General features: G+C 41.4%; 1 protein-coding gene across 1 annotated transcript; it reads left to right on the plus strand.

Moving 5' to 3' along the window:
• Window positions 1-1,875: 1,875 nt before the first annotated feature.
• LOC310800718 (solute carrier family 22 member 13-like) lies at window positions 1,876-21,109 on the plus strand (the record flags this gene model as incomplete). The annotated part of the gene is made up of 9 exons (XM_083663335.1): window positions 1,876-2,250; window positions 10,737-10,840; window positions 11,893-12,047; window positions 19,117-19,288; window positions 19,783-19,903; window positions 20,005-20,099; window positions 20,299-20,513; window positions 20,622-20,730; window positions 20,911-21,109. 9 exons carry the CDS (start codon window positions 1,876-1,878, stop codon window positions 21,107-21,109), a joined length of 1,545 nt encoding a protein of 514 aa, XP_083519461.1.
• Window positions 21,110-21,475: the final 366 nt, after the last annotated feature.

The following is a 21,475-nucleotide window of genomic DNA, read 5'->3' on the forward strand; positions in this document are numbered from 1 at the left end:
CCGACCTGCCTTCTCCATTCCACATCAGCGCTGGTGCCTCAGCCTGTCAGTCATGTTGTAACGTTGATACAGGAGAGACTATTTGTTTCGTATTGCAAATAGAACGACGGACATAATAATAAAAATGCATCGGACTCACAAGTGTGCAAGGATTTCTGTGCGTGACGATATTTTTTCAGATGGCAGATAAAAATATGCATACCAAACTTCGGACTGTGTGTAAACTCCGCCTGATATTCAGACTGAAGATCGTTACTGTAACTCATAAACTCATTTCCCCTCTACTCAAGAGGACTGGTCTGGAGCCAGGCTATAAACTCCTTGTCCATGGATCATTTTGTTCTGTTGCACCTGTTTTCTTTTGGAAAAGTAAATGCATGATAGCTGTGGGATATAGGCTATTGGATTTAATTTAATTTTTGTATTCATTGTATTTGCACAAAAAAGCTCTGTCCAGTAGCCTAACCTGGAACACTTTTATTTTGAGATGTGTTTGAGTGAGATGGTCCTACTTCATGCAAATGATAAGATAAGATAAGATTATTTGGATCCCCATTAGATGTAAGAATTGTTCTATGAATCTTAATTTTCAAACAAAGTTACAAAAACGTTTGTGTAAGCTGTCAATTGTTGTTTTTAGAAAAAAAATCGGAATCGGCAAAAATCGGTATCGGCAAGTCAGACTATTCAAAAATCAGAAATCGGAATCGGCCAAGAAAATGGCAATCGGTGCATCCCTAGTACTGACCAGTCTACATGACAACCATGGCCACCAGGGGGCAGAGAGGACAACAGCCCTTGTCCGGGAGAGGTGTTACTGGCCCAACATGCGCTTGGACATTGACCAGTGGTGTAAAGAGTGTGAATGCTGTGTCATTGCCAAAGCAGTACGGCCATCAGTCAGAACCTTTATGGGACACCTAATGGCCTCCAAACCATTGGAAGTGCTAGCAATTGACTTTACCACGTTGGAGAGAGCCAGTGATGGGAGAGAACACATCTTGGTCGTGACCGACGTTTTCTCAAAATTCACTCAAGCATATCCGACGTCAGATCAAAAGGCCCACACAGTAGTTAAAATTCTGACTGAGAAGTGGTTCTACACCTACGGGGTCCCTAAACGGATCCATTCGGACCAAGGCCGGAGCTTTGAAGGAGAACTACTCAAATGCCTCTGCCAGCTGTATGGCATAGCAAAAACTAGGACGACCCCTTACCACCCAGAGGGAAACGGACAATGTGAGAGGTTTAACCGCACACTGCACAACCTGTTGCGTTCCCTCCCAGGTGAGAAGAAGCGAAAGTGGCCTCAAATGCTCCCTCAGTTGCTGTTTGCCTATAACACCACAGTCCACCAGTCAACTGCTCATTCACCATATGAATTGATGTTTGGCCAGAAGCCCCAGCTGCCCGTTGACTTACTGCTGGGACGAGCCGACGAAGAGACAGCTTCTACTACGGCAGATGATTGGGTGAAAGAACACCAAGATCACCTGGCCACTGTGTATGTGGCGGCCCGAAAACATCTGGACGCAGCCGCTACAGCCAGGGAGCGGCGTTTAGAAAGGCAAAACCTGAAAATATCCTGCTCTCTCTAGCCTGACATGATCCAGAGTTCATGTTTAAAAGGCACTACAGACTCACAAGGTGAGAATACCAGCCACACGCTGTCCCTGCGGGTGAAGACAATGCCACATTGAACATTCTACAGTCTGGTTCAACTGGCTCAGATCCAATCACCTGTGTGTGGGGGGGAGGGGGGGGAGGCGGAGGTAGCAAAGTCCCTCTGCAGCGTCAAGAGGAACTTTGACACGCTGACAGGACACTTCTGAAACAACTCGAGAGGAACCGCTGCACATTCTGCTAGACATCAACATGAGCAACTTCGGGCAGGTCCTAAAGGAGATTGGGGAGTTTGGTTTATTTCAGAAGCGCTTATTAATTGCAATATGCACAACTCGCTTGTTTGTAGGCTTCGACATTATGATTCAGGTGTTCACGGGCTTGAGCTTCCCTCATCACTGTGACACTGACTGGATCTTGGCCCGTGGCCCCAACTTGACATATGAGAGACAGAAACATCTCACCCTTCCTCTGAACACGGATGGGGCGTTTGAAAGCTGTGAAATGTTCACACCTGTGGATTTGGATTTGGAAACCATTGAAGCATATGGGATTAATACTACCACAAAGTGCATAGACGGATGGGATTATGAGGCACCCAAGAGCGCCTCCAGCATAGTAACAGAGGTAGGTTATTGATAAAGTATATACAGTATCCTTCTGTTGGTATTGACTCTATAGTTTTGAGTTGTTTGCTGGATTGGATGATTGAACCCTATCACCCATACGGAAGAGGCATATATACACATATATGTAGTAAACATACATGTAGTATATGTTCATATAAGTATTCGACATATATCCACATATATATCCAGGATATATGTGCATATATGTACATATGTATCACAATATATGAACATGTATGGAATTGGAACGTTTCATATATGGTCCATATATGTTAGTCCTATATAATTATATATGTGCATACATGTATAGATTGTATATGGGCACATATGGTAATTAATTATATGTACATTTGTATGCATTGACACTATACGGACATATATGCTTAATACATATATAACTATATATGAATAATAACTATACATGCATATGTTTTATTTTATATGAACATATAATACTATTACCTGTGTATAACTGTATGTATTTATCTGTATTCGACATATATCCACCTATATATCCAGGATAGATGTGCATATATGTGCATATATATCACAATATATGAACATGTATGGAATTGGAACGTTTCATATATGGTCCATATATGTTTGTCCTATATAATTATATATGTGCATACATGTATAGATTGTATATGGACACATATGGCAATTAATTATATGTACATTTGTATGCATTGACACTATACGGGCATATATGGTTAATACATATAAAACTATATATGAATAATAACTATACATACATATATGTTTTATTTTATATGAACATATATGACTATTACCTGTGTATAACTGTATGTATTTATCTCTATTCGACATATATCCACCTATATATCCAGGATATATGTGCATATATATCACAATATATGAACATGTATGGAATCAAAACACATATCTCTTCATTAAAAGAGATGTAATTTTCCAAATTATTTTTGATTGAACAACATCTCAGAAGTGAAACCCACCATGAAAATGGTTAGTTTTGTGCAAGACTTCCAGCACTACTGGATATTTTCAAGGTTTGTCCAGTGTGCATGAGATTGAAAAATAAGGGTTTTTTGACAGTGGAGTCATTAAAATGCCCCACAGTCTATATTATGGTTTTAGTGTAAACATTATATATTATATATGATTTAGAAGCTCATCGTAAAGCTGATTCCAAATATATAATTTAAAAGCTTCATAAATTAAATCCTGTGGAGTTATTAACCATATTAGATCCCTAATCTCTGCCCCAAATGCATCATGGGACTTCCATGCAAATTCTGGAGAAATGTTCACGCCCCCTCCAACCAGTCTCTCTGCTGCACCCTGGATTACTTACATGAACATAGATGATCACATGTATGAGAATACTCATATATGTTAATTGCTTATATGAGCATACCTGCTGACATATGTCAGTAAAGTCATGTTAATTGCTGATATACACATATATGTAGACATATGTAAGTAAAGTCTTCTATGTTAATTGCTGATATACACATATATGTAGACATATGTAAGTTTAACCCTATATGTTCAATGCGTACACAAACATATATGATTACATGTATGAGAATATCCGCATATGTTAACTGATTATATGAGCATATATGTTGACATACATAATAGTAATCATATATGTTTAATGCTTATACGAACACATATTTTGATATGGAAGAGAATAACATATATGTGTGTTGCTTGTATTTGCATATATGCGGAAATATGTAGAAATATTCTTATATGTTAATTGCTTATATGTACATATATCTAAACATATGAGAGAATAACCCTGTATGTCCATTACTTGTATGAACATATATGATCACATGTATGAGAATACTCATATGTTAATTGCTTATATGAGCAAACATGCTTGCATATGTAAGTAAATTCTTATATGTTAATTGCTGATATGCACATATATGTAGACATATGTAAGTTTAACCCTATATGTTCAATGCTTACACAAACATATATGATTACATGTATGCAAACATCCGCATATGTTAATTGATTATATGAGCATATATGTTGACATACGTAATAATAATCATATATGTTTAATGCTTAAATGCACACATATTTTGATATGCAAGAGAATAACATATATGTGTGTTGCTTGTATTTGCATATACGCAGAAATATCTAGAAACATTCTTATATGTTAATTGCTTATATGTACATATATCTAAACATAATAGAATAACCTTGTATCTCCATTACTTGCATGAAGTGAGGTCTCCAGACCATAGTTCAAGCAGAAGGCCACTCACGCGTAATCCGATCTCAACGTGGTCAAAAAATCCTAGTATGACGTCTGCTATGACGTCAAACATGACGTCAGTTAATCCTCATATATATAGCAAGGGTCCTACGTCACCTCTCTCTCTCTGGCCGACCATAGCAGCAGCAGCCCACGGCAGTCCATCTCCCTTGAAGCCGGCCCCGAAGCGTTGTTTTGCCCCACCCACCTCCCCAGTCCACCACCAACGAGTCTTGACTCCTGATCCCCCACGGGGGGGGGATCTCCTAGCCCATGCAGGCGCCCTCCTCTGCCTCAAGAGCAGCGCCACTGGCCAATGGAGTAGCCCATGCAGGCGCCCTCCTCTGCCTCAAGAGCAGCGCCACTGGCCAATGGAGTCAAGCGCCAAAGCATTTGCCATGCACGCCGATTGCTAAATAAAGTTTGTCTAATCCTACCAACTGGCCTCTCCTGATTGAACATATATGATCACAAGTATGACAATACTCATATATGTTAATTGCTTATATGAGCATACATGCTTACATATGTAAGTAAATTCTTATATGGTAATTGCTGATATGCACATATATGTAGGCATATGTAAGTTTAACCCTATATGTTCAATGCTTACACAAACATATATGATTACATGTATGCGAACACCCGCATATGTTAATTGATTATATGAGCATATATGTTGACATACGTAATAATAATCATATATGTTTAATGCTTATATGCACACATATTTTGATATGCAAGAGAATAACATATATGTGTGTTGCTTGCATTTGCATATATGCGGAAATATGTAGAAATATTCTTATATGTTAATTGCTTATATGTACATATATCTAAACATATGCAATAATAACCCTGTATGTCCATTACTTGCATGCACATATATGATCACATGTATGAGAATACTCATATATGTTAATTGCTTATATGAGCATACATGCTTACATATGTAAGTAAATTCTTATATGTTAATTGCTGATATGCACATATGTGTAGACATATGTAAGTTTAACCCTATATGTTCAATGCTTACACAAACATATATGATTACATGTATGCGAACATCCGCATATGTTAATTGATTATATGAGCATATATGTTGACATACGTAATAATAATCATATATGTTTAATGCTTAAATGCACACATATTTTGATATGCAAGAGAATAACATATATGTGTGTTGCTTGTATTTGCATATACGCAGAAATATGTAGAAACATTCTTAATATGTTAATTGCTTATATGTACATATATCTAAACATAATAGAATAACCCTGTATGTCCATTACTTGCATGAACATATATGATCACATGTATGACAATACTCATATATGTTAATTGCTTATATGAGCATACATGCTTACATATGTAAGTAAATTCTTATATGTTAATTGCTGATATGCACATATGTGTAGACATATGTAAGTTTAACCCTATATGTTCAATGCTTACACAAACATATATGATTACATGTATGCGAACATCCGCATATGTTAATTGATTATATGAGCATATATGTTGACATACGTAATAATAATCATATATCTTTAATGCTTATATGCACACATATGTTGATATGCAAGAGAATAACATATATGTGTGTTGCTTGTATTTGCATATATGCGGAAATATGTAGAAATATTCGTATATGTTAATTGCTTATATGTACATATATCTAAACATATGCAAGAATAACCCTGTATGCCCATTACTTGCATGCACATATATGATCACATGTATGAGAATACTCATATATGTTAATTGCTTATATGAGCATACATGCTTACATATGTAAGTACATTCTTATATGTTAATTGCTGATATGCACATATGTGTAGACATATGTAAGTTTAACCCTATATGTTCAATGCTTACACAAACATATATGATTACATGTATGCGAACATCCGCATATGTTAATTGATTATATGAGCATATATGTTGACATACGTAATAATAATCATATATGTGTAATGCTTATATGCACACATATTTTGATATGCAAGAGAATAACAGATATGTGTGTTGCTTGTATTTGCATATATGCGGAAATATGTAGAAATATTATTATATGTTAATTGCTTATATGTACATATATCTAAACATATGCAAGAATAACCCTATATGTCCATTACTTACATGAGCATATATGATCACATGTATGGGAGTACTCATATATGTTAATTGCTTATATGAGCATACATGCTTACATATGTAAGTAAATTCTTATATGGTAATTGCTGATATGCACATATATGTAGGCATATGTAAGTTTAACCCTATATGTTCAATGCTTACACAAACATATGATTACATGTATGCGAACATCCGCATATGTGAATTGATTATATGAGCATATATGTTGACATACGTAATAATAATCATATATGTTTAATGCTCATATGCACACATATTTTGATATGCAAGAGAATAACATATATGTGTGTTGCTTGCATTTGCATATATGCGGAAATATGTAGAAATATTCTTATATGTTAATTGCTTATATGTACATATATCTAAACATATGCAAGAATAACCCTGTATGTCCATTACTTGCATTAACATATATGATCACATGTATGAGAATACTCATATATGTTAATTGCTTATATGAGCATACATGCTTACATATGTAAGTAAATTCTTATATGTTAATTGCTGATATGCACATATGTGTAGACATATGTAAGTTTAACCCTATATGTTCAATGCTTACACAAACATATATGATTACATGTATGCGAACATCCGCATATGTTAATTGATTATATGAGCATATATGTTGACATACGTAATAATGATCATATATGTTTAATGCTTATATGCACACATATATTGATATGCAAGAGAATAACATATATGTGTGTTGCTTGTATTTGCATATATGCGGAAATATGTAGAAATATTCTTATATGTTAATTGCTTATATGTACATATATCTAAACATATGCTAGAATAATCCTATATGTCCATTACTTACATGAGCATATATGATCACATGTATGGGAGTACTCATATATGTTAATTGCCTATATGATCATATATGTCAATTTATATTTGGATCACATATATGATCCTCACATATATATACATATATCTCAGGTGGGTTTGTATGCAAAGTGCATACATGTACATGTATGTGACATATATGTGGACCTTGTGTCGGATGTATGTCCATATATGTGTATATATGCCTCTTCCGTATGGGCAGACACAACAGCCTGGGACCTCCTCCTCATGCTGGTCGCCTGGTCACACGTTGCTGTGGGATGACAGACAACATGGACAATCATGGTGTGGGGCAGCATCCCCCTCACTGGCAAAACAAGGCTTGTCACCATTGAAGGCTATCTCAATGCAGTAAAGATATCGTGACGAGATTCTGCAGCCAGTGGCGATCCCATATCTCCACAATCTGGGACTTATAACTCCATCCTCCAAGATGACAATACTCGCACCCACAGAGCCAGTGTTATCACAGACTACCTCCACAGAGCCGGTGTTATCACAGAATACCTCCACAGAGTCGGTGTTATCACAGAATACCTCCACAGAGCCGGTATTATCACAGACTACCTCGACAGAGTCGGTGTTGTTATCACAGACTACCTCCACAGAGCCGGTGTTATCACAGACTACCTCCACAGAGCCGGTGTTATCACAGACTACCTCCACAGAGCCAGTGTTATCACAGACTACCTCCACAGAGCTAGTGTTATCACAGACTACCTCCACAGAGCCAGTGTTATCACAGAATACCTCCACAGAGTCGGTGTTATCACAGCAGAATACCTCCACAGAGCCAGTGTTATCACAGAATACCTCCACAGAGCCAGTGTTATCACAGACTACCTCCACAGAGCCAGTGTTATCACAGACTACCTCCACAGAGCTAGTGTTATCACAGACTACCTCCACAGAGCTAGTGTTATCACAGACTACCTCCACAGAGCTAGTGTTATCACAGAATACCTCCACAGAGTCGGTGTTATCACAGAATACCTCCACAGAGTCGGTGTTATCACAGAATACCTCCACAGAGTCGGTGTTATCACAGAATACCTCCACAGAGCCGGTGTTATCACAGAATACCTCCACAGAGCCAGTGTTATCACAGACTACCTCCACAGAGCTAGTGTTATCACAGACTACCTCCACAGAGCCGGTGTTATCACAGACTACCTCCACAGAGCCAGTGTTATCACAGACTACCTCCACAGAGCTAGTGTTATCACAGACTACCTCCACAGAGCTAGTGTTATCACAGACTACCTCCACAGAGCCAGTGTTATCACAGACTACCTCCACAGAGCTAGTGTTATCACAGACTACCTCCACAGAGCCAGTGTTATCACAGAATACCTCCACAGAGTCTGTGTTATCACAGAATACCTCCACAGAGCCAGTGTTATCACAGAATACCTCCACAGAGCCAGTGTTATCACAGACTACCTCCACAGAGCCAGTGTTATCACAGACTACCTCCACAGAGCTAGTGTTATCACAGACTACCTCCACAGAGCTAGTGTTATCACAGACTACCTCCACAGAGCCAGTGTTATCACAGAATACCTCCACAGAGTCGGTGTTATCACAGAATACCTCCACAGAGCCGGTGTTATCACAGACTACCTCCACAGAGCCAGTGTTATCACAGAATACCTCCACAGAGTCGGTGTTATCACAGAATACCTCCACAGAGCCAGTGTTATCACAGAATACCTCCACAGAGCCAGTGTTATCACAGAATACCTCCACAGAGTCGGTGTTATCACAGAATACCTCCACAGAGCCGGTGTTATCACAGACTACCTCCACAGAGCCAGTGTTATCACAGAATACCTCCACAGAGTCGGTGTTATCACAGAATACCTCCACAGAGTCGGTGTTATCACAGAATACCTCCACAGAGCCGGTGTTATCACAGAATACCTCCACAGAGCCAGTGTTATCACAGAATACCTCCACAGAGTCGGTGTTATCACAGAATACCTCCACAGAGCCGGTGTTATCACAGAATACCTCCACAGAGTCGGTGTTATCACAGAATACCTCCACAGAGCCAGTGTTATCACAGAATACCTCCACAGAGTCGGTGTTATCACAGAATACCTCCACAGAGTCGGTGTTATCACAGAATACCTCCACAGAGCCAGTGTTATCACAGAATACCTCCACAGAGCCGGTGTTATCACAGAATACCTCCACAGAGTCGGTGTTATCACAGAATACCTCCACAGAGCCAGTGTTATCACAGAATACCTCCACAGAGCCGGTGTTATCACAGAATACCTCCACAGAGCCAGTGTTATCACAGAATACCTCCACAGAGTCGGTGTTATCACAGAATACCTCCACAGAGCCGGTGTTATCACAGAATACCTCCACAGAGCCGGTGTTATCACAGAATACCTCCACAGAGCCAGTGTTATCACAGAATACCTCCACAGAGTCGGTGTTATCACAGAATACCTCCACAGAGTCGATGTTATCACAGACTACCTGCACAGAGCCGGTGTTATCACAGACTACCTCCTGAATGTGGGAGTAGAGAGAGTGGAATGGCCTGCTAACAGCCCAGAACTCATCCCAAGTGAACTCAGCTCGGGCGTGCTACTGTAGGATGGCCAACGCAACCATGTTGGCTGACATGTGATGAATCCTGGTTGAGGAATGGAATGCCATTTCCATCCCACAGATGTGTGACCAGGCTGGTGACCAGCATGAGGAGGAGGTGCCAGGCTGTTCTGTCTGCGTATGATTCTTCCAACAGCTACTAAGGCACCTGACTGTGTTCAATGAATAAAGCGTAAAATTATACAGTACTAATTGCTTCTTGATTTTTTTAAGGGGTTTTCTGAAAATCTGGGTTTTTGGCAGTCGCATTTTCCATCTTTCAAAATGGCAAAAATGGTAGAGAACATCCAAAATTGCCTAATGGTATTTTCTTTGGTTTGAAAATCTAGTGCTTTGAAGTTGTATGTCTCAGATCCTCCTTTGATCCATTCCTTTCCCTTCTCTTCATGTCCTCTATTTCTCTTCTCAGTTTAATCTAGTGTGTGACAGGACCTTCTCTTCATGCCCTCCTCTATTTCTCTTCTCAGTTTAATCTAGTGTGTGACAGGACCTTCTCTTCATGTCCTCCTCTCTCTTCTCAGTTTAATCTAGTGTGTGACAGGACCTTCTCTTCATGTCCTCCTCTCTCTTCTCAGTTTAATCTAGTGTGTGACAGGAGCAGTTTGCTTGAGGTTTCACAGTCCGTCTACATGGCAGGTCTCCTGGTTGGAGCGCTGGTGTTTGGGGTGATGGCTGACAGGTATGCATGGACCCCTACACTACAGTCATTCATTCCCACCTCTACTCCCATGTACTTGATATGTATTATATTTTGTGCTTTTAAAGCATCCATCCATCTTCAACTGCTTATCCAGAGTTGGGTCACAGTAGTAGCAGATCCAGCAGGGGAACCCAAATGTCCCTTTTCCTGGCCACATTAACCAGCTCTGGCGGGGGAATCCCAGGGCATTCCCAGGCCAGTGTGGAGATATAATAACTCCATCTGGTCCTCGGTCTGCCACGTGACCTCCTCCCAGCTGGACGTGCCTGGAAAACCTCCCTGTGGAGGCGACCAGGGAGCATCCTTACTAGATGCCCGAACCACCTCAACTGTCTCCTTTCTACGTGAAGGAGAGGCACCTCTACTCTGAGACTCTCATGGATGACTGAACTTCTCACCCTATCGCTAAAGGAGATGCCAGCCACCCTTGTGAGGAAACCCATTTCAGCCCCTTGTAGTCGCGATCTTGTCATTTTGATATGACCCATAGTTCATGACCATACAGTAGATGAGGATTGGGAGGAAAAATTACTATCACACAATGGTGCGATAAAGCAAAGGCATCCGATTCTCCAGCCCATCTCACGCTCCGTCATCCCCTCACTTGCAAACAAGACCCCTGAGATACTTGAACTCCCTCACTTGGGGTAAGGACTCACTCCCTAATGGGCAATCCACCAGTTTCCGGATAAGAACCATGGCCTCAGATTTAGAGGTGCTGATTCTCATTCTAGCCGCTTCACACTCAGCTGCAAACCGATCCAGTGAGTGTTGAAGGTCAAGGTTGCTTTTCAAGCAATGGAGCATTATTTGGAAAAAAAAGGGGGGGGGGGGATCATGGATGTAGATTAGTGTTGGTGCCACATGCTTTGTTCATAATTGTCCCCTAATATCCGCTACATCAGAAACAAACAAAACAAAATATACAGTATGAATAGAGATATGGAGATGGCTTTCCCAAAGAACAAAGGAGTTATCTCAAACCTAAGAATTACAAAACAATGGCTAATCCTCTTCTCTTGTCTTTATAGGTTTGGTCGACGCTTTGTGGTCCTGATTTCAGTCCTTGGGCTAATGTTGTTTGGTGTAGCTGTTGCTTTTTCACCCAACATCTATGTTTACATGGTTGTCAGATTTGCAGCTGGCACCTCAATTTCTGGCCTTCTAATGAATGCATTTGTTATAGGTATGTATCTGTTCACCGTTAGTTTGATTATATATATATACTGTATATATATATATATATATAATGCAACAGTGCAGGAAACACTGAAGGCGATTTACTACAATACATTGTCTACATTACATTACATTACGCCATTAGAGGAACATTATTATTATTACTTATAAACTACATTGAAATGATAGATGTTTCTAAATTACTACTATTACCAAATAATACTTTAATTGAGAGGCCAGGGAGAACAGGGGTAACCTGTCAGTGTTGTGGCTGGACTTAGCAAATGCATACAGTATGCTCCATACCGCACAAGCTAGTGCAGCTCACACTGGTCAAACACCACGGGCCCTATCGTTGCAATCGGCATAGAAACTGCGTTTAAGGCCTAGCGCTAGGCCACCTAGCGCAGTTAGTGGGTGTGGACCAGCGCACTCGCTATCTTGGTATCGGCGCTACATGCAGCCTCAACCATTATAACCACGCCTTTTAACACATTGACTGCCAGCCGTTTTTTTCTTGCTGTAGGTAGCTTCTGCCAAGCCGTTTTTTGAGGATTGTGGCTCATTTTACAAGAGCCGAGGATTATTTTCTGCTTGGAGTTTGTGAACATACAATATCTCAAAAGTACTAATAGAATGTGTACTTTCTCTGTCTAAAAGAGTTAGTTTGTAGAGTTAGTAGTTATGTAAGCATTAGCAGTTGAATACAGCATGGTTTTAGCGTCAGAAAAAATATTCAGAGATAAACGGCTTTTTGTGAAATTCGATAGAAATGTCACTTTAACCATTCATTTTTGGCTCTCTCTCTCTCTCTCTCCCTCTCTCGCTCTCTCTCTCTCTCTCTCTCTCTCTCTCTCCCTTCCTCTCGCTCTCCCTCCCTCTCTCTCTCTCTCTCTCTCTCTCTCCCTCCCTCTCGCTCTCCCTCCCTCTCTCTCTCTCTCCCTCCCTCTCGGGAGGGAGACGCACTAGGTTTAATCCTAGTGAGAGGGGGAGAGGGAGAGAGAGAGAGAGAGAGAGAGAGAGAGGGAGGGAGGGAGAGAGAGAGAGCGAGAGAGAGAGAGAGAGAGAGAGAGGGAGAGAGCGAGAGGGAGAGTTGCTTCAACTCCTCCCTCCGTGGGCGTTCTTCTTGGCTGCAGCGGCCGTCACAGTCTCAGTGCTTTTGCTGCTGTCCTGTGCCTGTCTGCACGGCCGCTGTTTGAGGAAGTCGGCATGGACTCGCTCACTTCTTGGAGTTTTGGTTGAGAGAAGCTTTTGCGATTCTGGTCATATTTATGCTGCGTGTTTCAAAGTGTGTTCCACCTGTAATGTATTATGTAAATTTGCAATCCCGCATCGCCAGCAATCAGCGCGAAAACGAGAGCGTTTTCCCCCATCCATTTTCATGAGAATGGCTGGGGTGAGAATGGCGTGACAAGTTAAAAAAATGCTTGCCTTCCTCTAGCCAGGAGAGCACTGTTGCCACTTAGTGGGTCGGTGGAATGGGTTGTAAACGTTCGGTGGCTCCAATAATTATATAAGAGATGTAAAAGGGTTAGATGCACATCCCACGGTCAAAAAAAAAAAAATCATTTTTTTGACGAGTCAAGTCGTCGCTGGCAGTGAACAGCTGGATTGTGTTTGACGACTACACTCGTCGTTGGCAGTTAAGGTGTTAAGCGTAAAATTATGCACAGTCCGCTCATTGGAGAAGTGCAGTACAAGCTCCAATTCCAGGAGAAATCCGTTAAAACCAGACAAAGCCAAGCCTCTGCCCCCCCCCCCCCTCCCTTCATCCCGTCTGTCTGTCTCCATATATAGGCTATTATTCCATATTATTATGCTTCTCAAACCAATCTAACTGCAGTTTAAATACTGCAAGCATGTAAATACGCTACACTATAGCAAGATCAAAGTGAAAAGAATGTTCTAAATGCATCAGCTAGAAAAATATAGCCTATCCCTATATGATGACCTGTGTTCCACCGTGCTTAACACATTCAGTGCCAAGGACGTCTGTGCACGTCCTAAAAAAAAGTAACGTTCAGTGCCAAGGACGTCTGTGGACGTCCTAAAATCATAATTCATATTATTCCATAATTCTGCTGTTTAAGGTCGTACCCAGCCAGTGAGCATGAATCCCTTCAAGGGATCACACGGCGCCACCTTAAACATCGTCACAGGAGCTGCTCCACCCACCTCAGATCCTTTACTTTGTACAGGAGACAGCGGAGAAAGCCGTGGAAACCGATGCATGCTTTCTGCCAGAGCCTATATATTGCTCCGTCTACAGCGAGAGTGGGCTCGGCTGCATCCGCGCTCACAACTGAGCTCTTATGCTTCTATCTATCTCCACACGATTTCCTAGAAAGGCAGCATCCGAAGCCGAACGGGCCAAGCCTTTTCGTTCAGTCGCGTTTGCCAGCGCGCATCATTTCCTTGATGCCCATCAAGGAAATGATGCGCGCAGCAAAGCTGGGATCTGTCCGGGGCAAAAACGAGTCGAGAAAGCAAACTCTGTGCGTGTGGGAGGAGCCCGCAGCTCAGAGGTGGAGAGGGGGGGGGGGGGGGGGGGGGGGAGAGGGGTGTGTGGCTGCACAGAAACCACACCACACGCCACCACATCAGAAAACACCAGCCAGAGTCAGTGAAGGTGCTCGAAATTAGAGTGCAAAAGGTATTCATAAAAGGGGCTATATCTTGGAAAGAAAAAAAAAACGACAGAAAACCCATGAAAGTGCACTTTTTTGAGAGGCTGTAATTTCATAATGGAACTGTCTAGAAACAAAATTTCTTCTTTGGAAGAAGCAGGAGTGTTCAATCTTTCATTAAAGTCCAGCCCCGTTAATATAGCCATAATAGAAAAAATTCTATAGCTGTTTTCAACTGAATGGAAGTGAATCTGGCACAGGCTCCAGACAATTTTACTGAAGCGCTGTGGCACTGAATGTGTTAATGCTCCATGCTGTTGTTGTGGAAACATTTGGGCCCAGTGTAAAAATGTAAGTGCTCACACACACTGGCTGAACACACACACGCACGCACGCACAAAATCAACAAGGGATATATATAGGCCCAGGAGGACATATATGTTTCACATAGGGTGGTGTTTTCATTTCGATGTTTTATTTGGTCCAATATTGAAATGTTCTACAATTGCAGGTTGTGTTACCATTACACATTATTTAGATCTACCTTTTATATCTATTTCGCCTCATTTGGTTGCTATTTAGTAGCGAAATGGAGGAGCACAATGCATGCTGGGACATGCCAGGCAGTGAACTTACAACTTCTTTTTTCTATGGGAAGTGTGTTGTGTCTGTCTGAAGGAGGGAGTCAGAGAGAGAGAGAGGAGGCAGAAGAGCGCTCCTCGCAACTGGCGCACTGAATAGGCCTGGTTTCAGAGAGAGACAGAGAAGGGTGACAGGGGAGAGGCAGAAGAGCGCTCCTCGCAACTGGCGCACTGAATAGGCCTGGTTTTCAAAAGCGCAAAGCGCTAAATTTACGCCAGTTGGGAAGATATCATTAAGTTAAGTTTAAGTTAAGTTATCCTTTATTTATCCCCTTGGGGAAATTCATCCTCTGCATTTGACCCATCCTCTACTAGGAACCTTCCTAGAACTAGGAGCAGTGGGCAGCCACTGTGCAGGGACCAACTCCAGTTCTTTTGCCAGTACCTTGGTCAGGGGCACTGACAGGAGTATTAACCCTAACATACATGTCTTTCTTGATGGTGGGAGGAAACCGGAGCACCCGGAGAAAACCCACACGGACACGGGGAGAACATGCAAACTCCACACAGAAAGGACCTGGGACGGACCGGGGTTCGAACCCGGGACCTTCTTGCTGTGAGGCAACAGTGTTAACCACTGAGCCACCGTGCCGTCTATTTATTAGGCCGGCATTTAAGGCCGACACGCCCATTCTCGCCCATTCAGGGAGTGCGCCACGCCCATTCCGCCTAAAGCGCATTTGCCAGCGTAAAGCCATGTTGATATCTTCCCGAGGCAGGCGCAAGGCACGTTTTTTGCGTTTAAGGCCCGTTTTAGCGCCGAAGGCCTGTGGGAGAATAGGGGCCAGAACAAAAAGGGAAGCACGCACATCTCCGTAGAAATTTGCAGGTGCTGGACTCAAATCTGAGGGAGGGCCACCGCTCGACCCAGCCAAGTCTCGGCCAAGGTGCTGGAAAAATAACTAGAGTTACAAATATAAAAGGAATTTCCGCACACTTGAATCTGTACAGATTTCACATTTATTAAGCTTTCGGTCGACTAGACCTTCATCAGAGCATACAGATCACAAATGACAGGCAGGCTTAAGACTCCTGCTCTGGTCATCAGCAGTATGCCGAACACCTGTGCACACTCAGGTAGAAGCAACACCTTCTGGGAATTGTAGTTTTTGGTGTTTGTAGTTCTCAGGCTGTGAGTCCCACTGAAGGGACCTACCAGACTAACTGAAAAAAAGTGTAACACAGGGAATACAGAAAAACAAAGTAACAATCATAAAGCATATTACAGTAAAGTGCCACAAAAAAACAAATATCACAGGTATAGAAAATACCTTAAATTTTTATCAAAGTAAGATAAAAAACTAAATATCAAAAATAGAACAGGGAGCTATGAAAGGGTTTCAGGTTGGAGCCGTCATTTGTCAGGCCTCCTACTCTACACAAGAAAGAGAGAATTAGTGAACAAGACAAGAACAGAAAAAACATCCTGATCTACAGCATAACACTCATGTCAAAATCCTCATTAAGGCCAGTGGGTTCTAAAGCATTTAAGGTATCAATCCAGAAGAGCTCTCTTTGACATAATCTCCTATCTATATCTCCCGCTCTTGGCAGTTCAATATGTTCGATGCCCTGAAAACGAAAAGAAGAAATAGGATGAGAACACAAATTAAAGTGACGAGCTACAGGATAATTAATATAATTTCGTCTGATGGAGCTCTTGTGTTCACTAATCCTTTGTTTCAGCATACGTGTTGTTTTACCTACATAAATTTTATCACATGGACATTTCAATAGATAGATGACATTTTCTGTACTACATGTGATAAAGCCCTTGACAGGGAAGCTTTTGCCTGATCTAGGATGTCTAAAAACTGGAGTCCTCCATGTGTTGTGACACTGGGCACAATGGCCACATGGATAGTTCCCATCCTTCAGTGGGGCTAGAAGAGTCTGTTTTGGGCTTGTCTTAATATTAGCTCGCACCAGCTTGTTTCGCAGGTTTGGACCTCTTCTGTGGACAAAAAGAGGAGGATCTTTAAAATGCTGAGCCACTGCTGGGTCAGAGGTCAAAATAGGCCAGTTTTAGAATGGTGTTCTTAAGGATATGAGTCTGAGGAGTATACGTACAAATACAAGAAACAGAAAAGTTTATGTCTTTTCTAACACTTTTCTTTAGAAGATCAGAGCGGGGTTTTGAAAGAGCAACCTGGAAAGCCTCATCCACACAGTGTACTGTGTAGCCTCTGTCCAGAAAACGTTTTTTCATGGCAGCAGCTTTGTCAAGAAAGTCTTGATCTGAATGACAAAGGCGTCTAAGCCTGTAGAACTGGCTTTTTGGTAAACCATATTTAAGAGCTCTCGGATGGGCGCTGCTGGAGAGGAGAAGAGTGTTTTTGTCAGTATCTTTTTGATACAAGGTAGTGATGAGGCTTCCATTGCATAGTTCAATCCACATATCCAAAAATGAGCAGGTGCTGGACTCAAAAATACACACCATAGAAAGAAGAGGAAGTCCGCACACTGTTGACGCTCCAGCGACCACAATTTTATTTAAGGCTCACACAACGTTTCAACCCCTTCGGGTCTTCATCAGGTATGAAGAGTGCAGACATAGGCAGGTTAAAATAGGGAGCAAACAATCAAGTCCCAGCTGTGTCGGGGATAATGGACACCCCCCCCCATCTTAAGGGGACAGGCTACAAACAGTATAATGAGTAGAAAAATAGAAATTCATTTTAGTGACATAATGTAATGACATAATGCAGCACAATACAGTTTTAAGAGGCAAAAGAGCCAATGGACTAATTATAGGCAGTACATGGGTGTTTTTGGGATCCCAAAAAAGACACATTAGGAATAGAGCAATCATTTACAGGCTCCAAATAGACATCACTCAAGGCCTAGATGCACAGATCAAATAAGTGAACAAGTACACAAATATGGTACCATAGGGAAGGCATAGACAAAAAGACAGTATAATAAAAAGAGAAAAATTAAAAGTTAAAAGACAAAAAGCTATTACAGAAAAGGTTTAACGTCAAACTCCTCAGGGGCCATGGTATTTAGTGTATATATATAGAAGGATTCTCGTTGCAGTAATAATCGATTCTGATCGCCCCCTCGAGGGGGCCTATCTACCTTCTCTATACCCCAGTAGCGTAGAGAGGCAATATAATATAATATAATTAGTCCATTGGCTCTTTTGCCTCTTAAAACTGTATTGTGCTGCATTATGTCATTACATTATGTCACTAAAATGAATGAATTTCTATTTTTCTACTCATTATACTGTTTGTAGCCTGTCCCCTTAAGATGGGGGGGGTGTCCATTATCCCCGAGACAGCTGGGACTTGATTGTTTGCTCCCTATTTTAACCTGCCTATGTCTGCACTCTTCATACCTGATGAAGACCCGAAGGGGTTGAAACGTTGTGTGAGCCTTAAATAAAATTGTGGTTGCTGGAGCGTCAACAGTGTGCAGACTTCCTCTTCTTTCTATGGAGAATAGGGGCCCACATGTCCGCAGCAGAGTCAGACACCTCATATGGCTCATTTCCACCACATTTTACAGCACTGTGCTTTTGGTTGTCAGATTTGCAGCTGGCACCTCAATTTCTGGCCTTCTAATGAATGCATTTGTTATAGGTATGTACTGTATCTGTTCACCGTTACTTTGATTATATAATTTGAATGTTACTGTAATGCAACAGTGCAGGAAAAACTGAAGGAGCTTTCTGAAGATGGCATTATGCCATTTAGAGGAATATTATTATTATTACTTTTTATTATCACTTTTTAAAACTGCCCTCAGTGGTCAATGTGTCAGAATGTAAACTGACAACTACAAACCTTTGTCTGTTTTGAAGGTGCAGAGTGGACTGATCCCTCTAGGGTTGCACTCTTCACCATCTTGCCCATGCTTGCCTCCTCTATTGGACTGGTGGTGTTGTCAGGCATGGCCTATTTGATCCGTAACTGGAGGATCCTGCAGCTGGTGCTCTTCAGCCCTCTTCTCTTGGTCATGGGAGTCCTCTACTGGTCAGTGGCCAGATCATCTCTCAATGAAAGGAGGTAGAGCCTGCACACTTACTCCATGCCGTAGTTTAATGAGGACAAAAAAGAATAATTGACGTTTCAATCCTACATTGGATCTTCGTCAGGTCCTTTCTGACCTGACGAAGATCCAATGTAGGATCAAAACGTTGTCAATTATTCTTTTTTGTCTTTATTAAACTACGGCATGGAGTAAGTGTGCAGACTCTACCTCCTTTCACTGATACAGCTTTTTCTCCTAGAGCCTTCCACATATACGTGATGTGCATATAATTTCCCTTTCAAACAGATAATCTTTCAAGACAGATTTTCAAAATATACATTAATGATATTACTTTGAATCAAGGGGTTCCCAGATTGGTGGCCAGAATACTTACAGAAAAATAGTTTACTGTAGATGTTATAGTCTCCAGCATTGTTGCCAGAAAAATCATTAATGATAATTATATTTTGTGATCCTGGACCTATATGCCTGTTAGGATTCTCCCAGAGTCAGCTCGCTGGCTTATGACCCAGGGCAGGAAGGAGGAAGTGCAAAAGGAGGTCTGGAGGGCAGCCGGGGTGAACGGGAGGAAGGTCCCAGAAGCTCTGCTGGACAAGGTGAGCTGCATCAACCTCATTTTGAATTTAACCAAAATTAAACACCAGCAAATCTCTGAATTAAACACATATCATCTAAAAATTATACAAAATGTGTTTAGCTGGAGGCCGAGGCTGCATCCAAAAGAGGAAACATGTTGGACATCTTCAGGATCTCATACTTGAGAAAACGCACTGTCGTGGTGGGCTATGCCTGGTGAGTCTATAATTTCTCCATTAACTGTTGAGATTCATTGAATGGTTCATGCCACTGTCATTCTCAACGTATAAATTGCATTAACACATCAATTATCTTTAATAGTGACATGTAATCACTACAGTAAATTCCATGTTTTCATGATATATTTGTCAAGAGTCAAGACCATATAGCTTCTCTCTCTCTCCCACTCTGTTAGGTTTGCATCAAGCTTGGTATACTATGGTCTGAGCCTGAATGTTGGCAATTTTGGCCTGGACATCTACCTCACACAGTTCATCTTTGGCATTGTTGAGGTTCCTTCGGGCCTGGGCAGTTTGTTTGTTATTCAACACTTTGGGAGGAGAATATGTCAAGCAGTGACCCTATTTTTAACAGGCTGTACTTGCCTTGTGATCCTTGCTATTCCAAAGGGTAACGTTTAACCTTAGACATCTTCTGCATTCTGAAACACATTGGAAGTCTGAATTTGCCCATATTGATCTGATAAATGCATGTGTATCTGATGTATTTGTCCATCAGACCTTCCTGTAGTGGTAACAGTCATCGCTGTACTGGGGAAGTTTGCTGCCAATGCCTCTTTCACCATAGTTTACGTTTATACTGCAGAACTGTATCCTACTGTTCTAAGGTAATCTTCTCCCAACATTAAAACATTTATGTTTCTTTTCTCTGTTATTACCTGCTGATGACATCAAACAAACAGATTATCTGTCATTAGAGGTAATACTGGTAGAAAATGCAAATTTTCCTTGTTATTAAATGTGACTTGAGATTCCTGATGAGCCCGTTGTGCATATTGTCCTTTCAGGCAGAATGGTTTGGGTCTAAACTCCATGTGCGCTCGTGTGGCGGGCATCCTCGCCCCTCTGATCAGGCTCCTGGAGGTCTACCATCACACCATCCCCATGCTGATATATGGCATCATCCCCGTGGCTAGTGGGGGGCTCTGCCTGCTGCTGCCTGAGACCCTCAATGTTGAACTTCAGGACCACACTGAAGCCATGTGAGATGACTAGCCCTTTCACTGTAGGGTAATAAATGGATTGAATGGATGGGTGGATGAATGAAACTATTAATAGTGGAAATTTGTGTTCAGCAGGATAATCTTCACAAACAAGGACCACTTTTATGACTTTTGAAGCATAAACGCGTTTTCTTTTTTAAATGTGATTTTCAGAAAATGCTTCGAAAGTCATATAAGTGGTCCTCATTTGTGAAGATTATCCTGCTGAACACAAATTTCCACTCCCATGGCAGTGGTAAAAAAAAATAGCTCACTATTGTAAATCTCCATGTCACTGTCTGGCCAATCTAGGAACCCAGAGTCTATTTTATACACTATTAATAGACTCTGGGACAGCCCTACCGTTTTC

Source organism: Poromitra crassiceps, assembly GCF_964638095.1.
Source record: "Poromitra crassiceps genome assembly, chromosome: 2".
Classification (NCBI taxonomy): Eukaryota; Metazoa; Chordata; class Actinopteri; order Beryciformes; family Melamphaidae; genus Poromitra; species Poromitra crassiceps.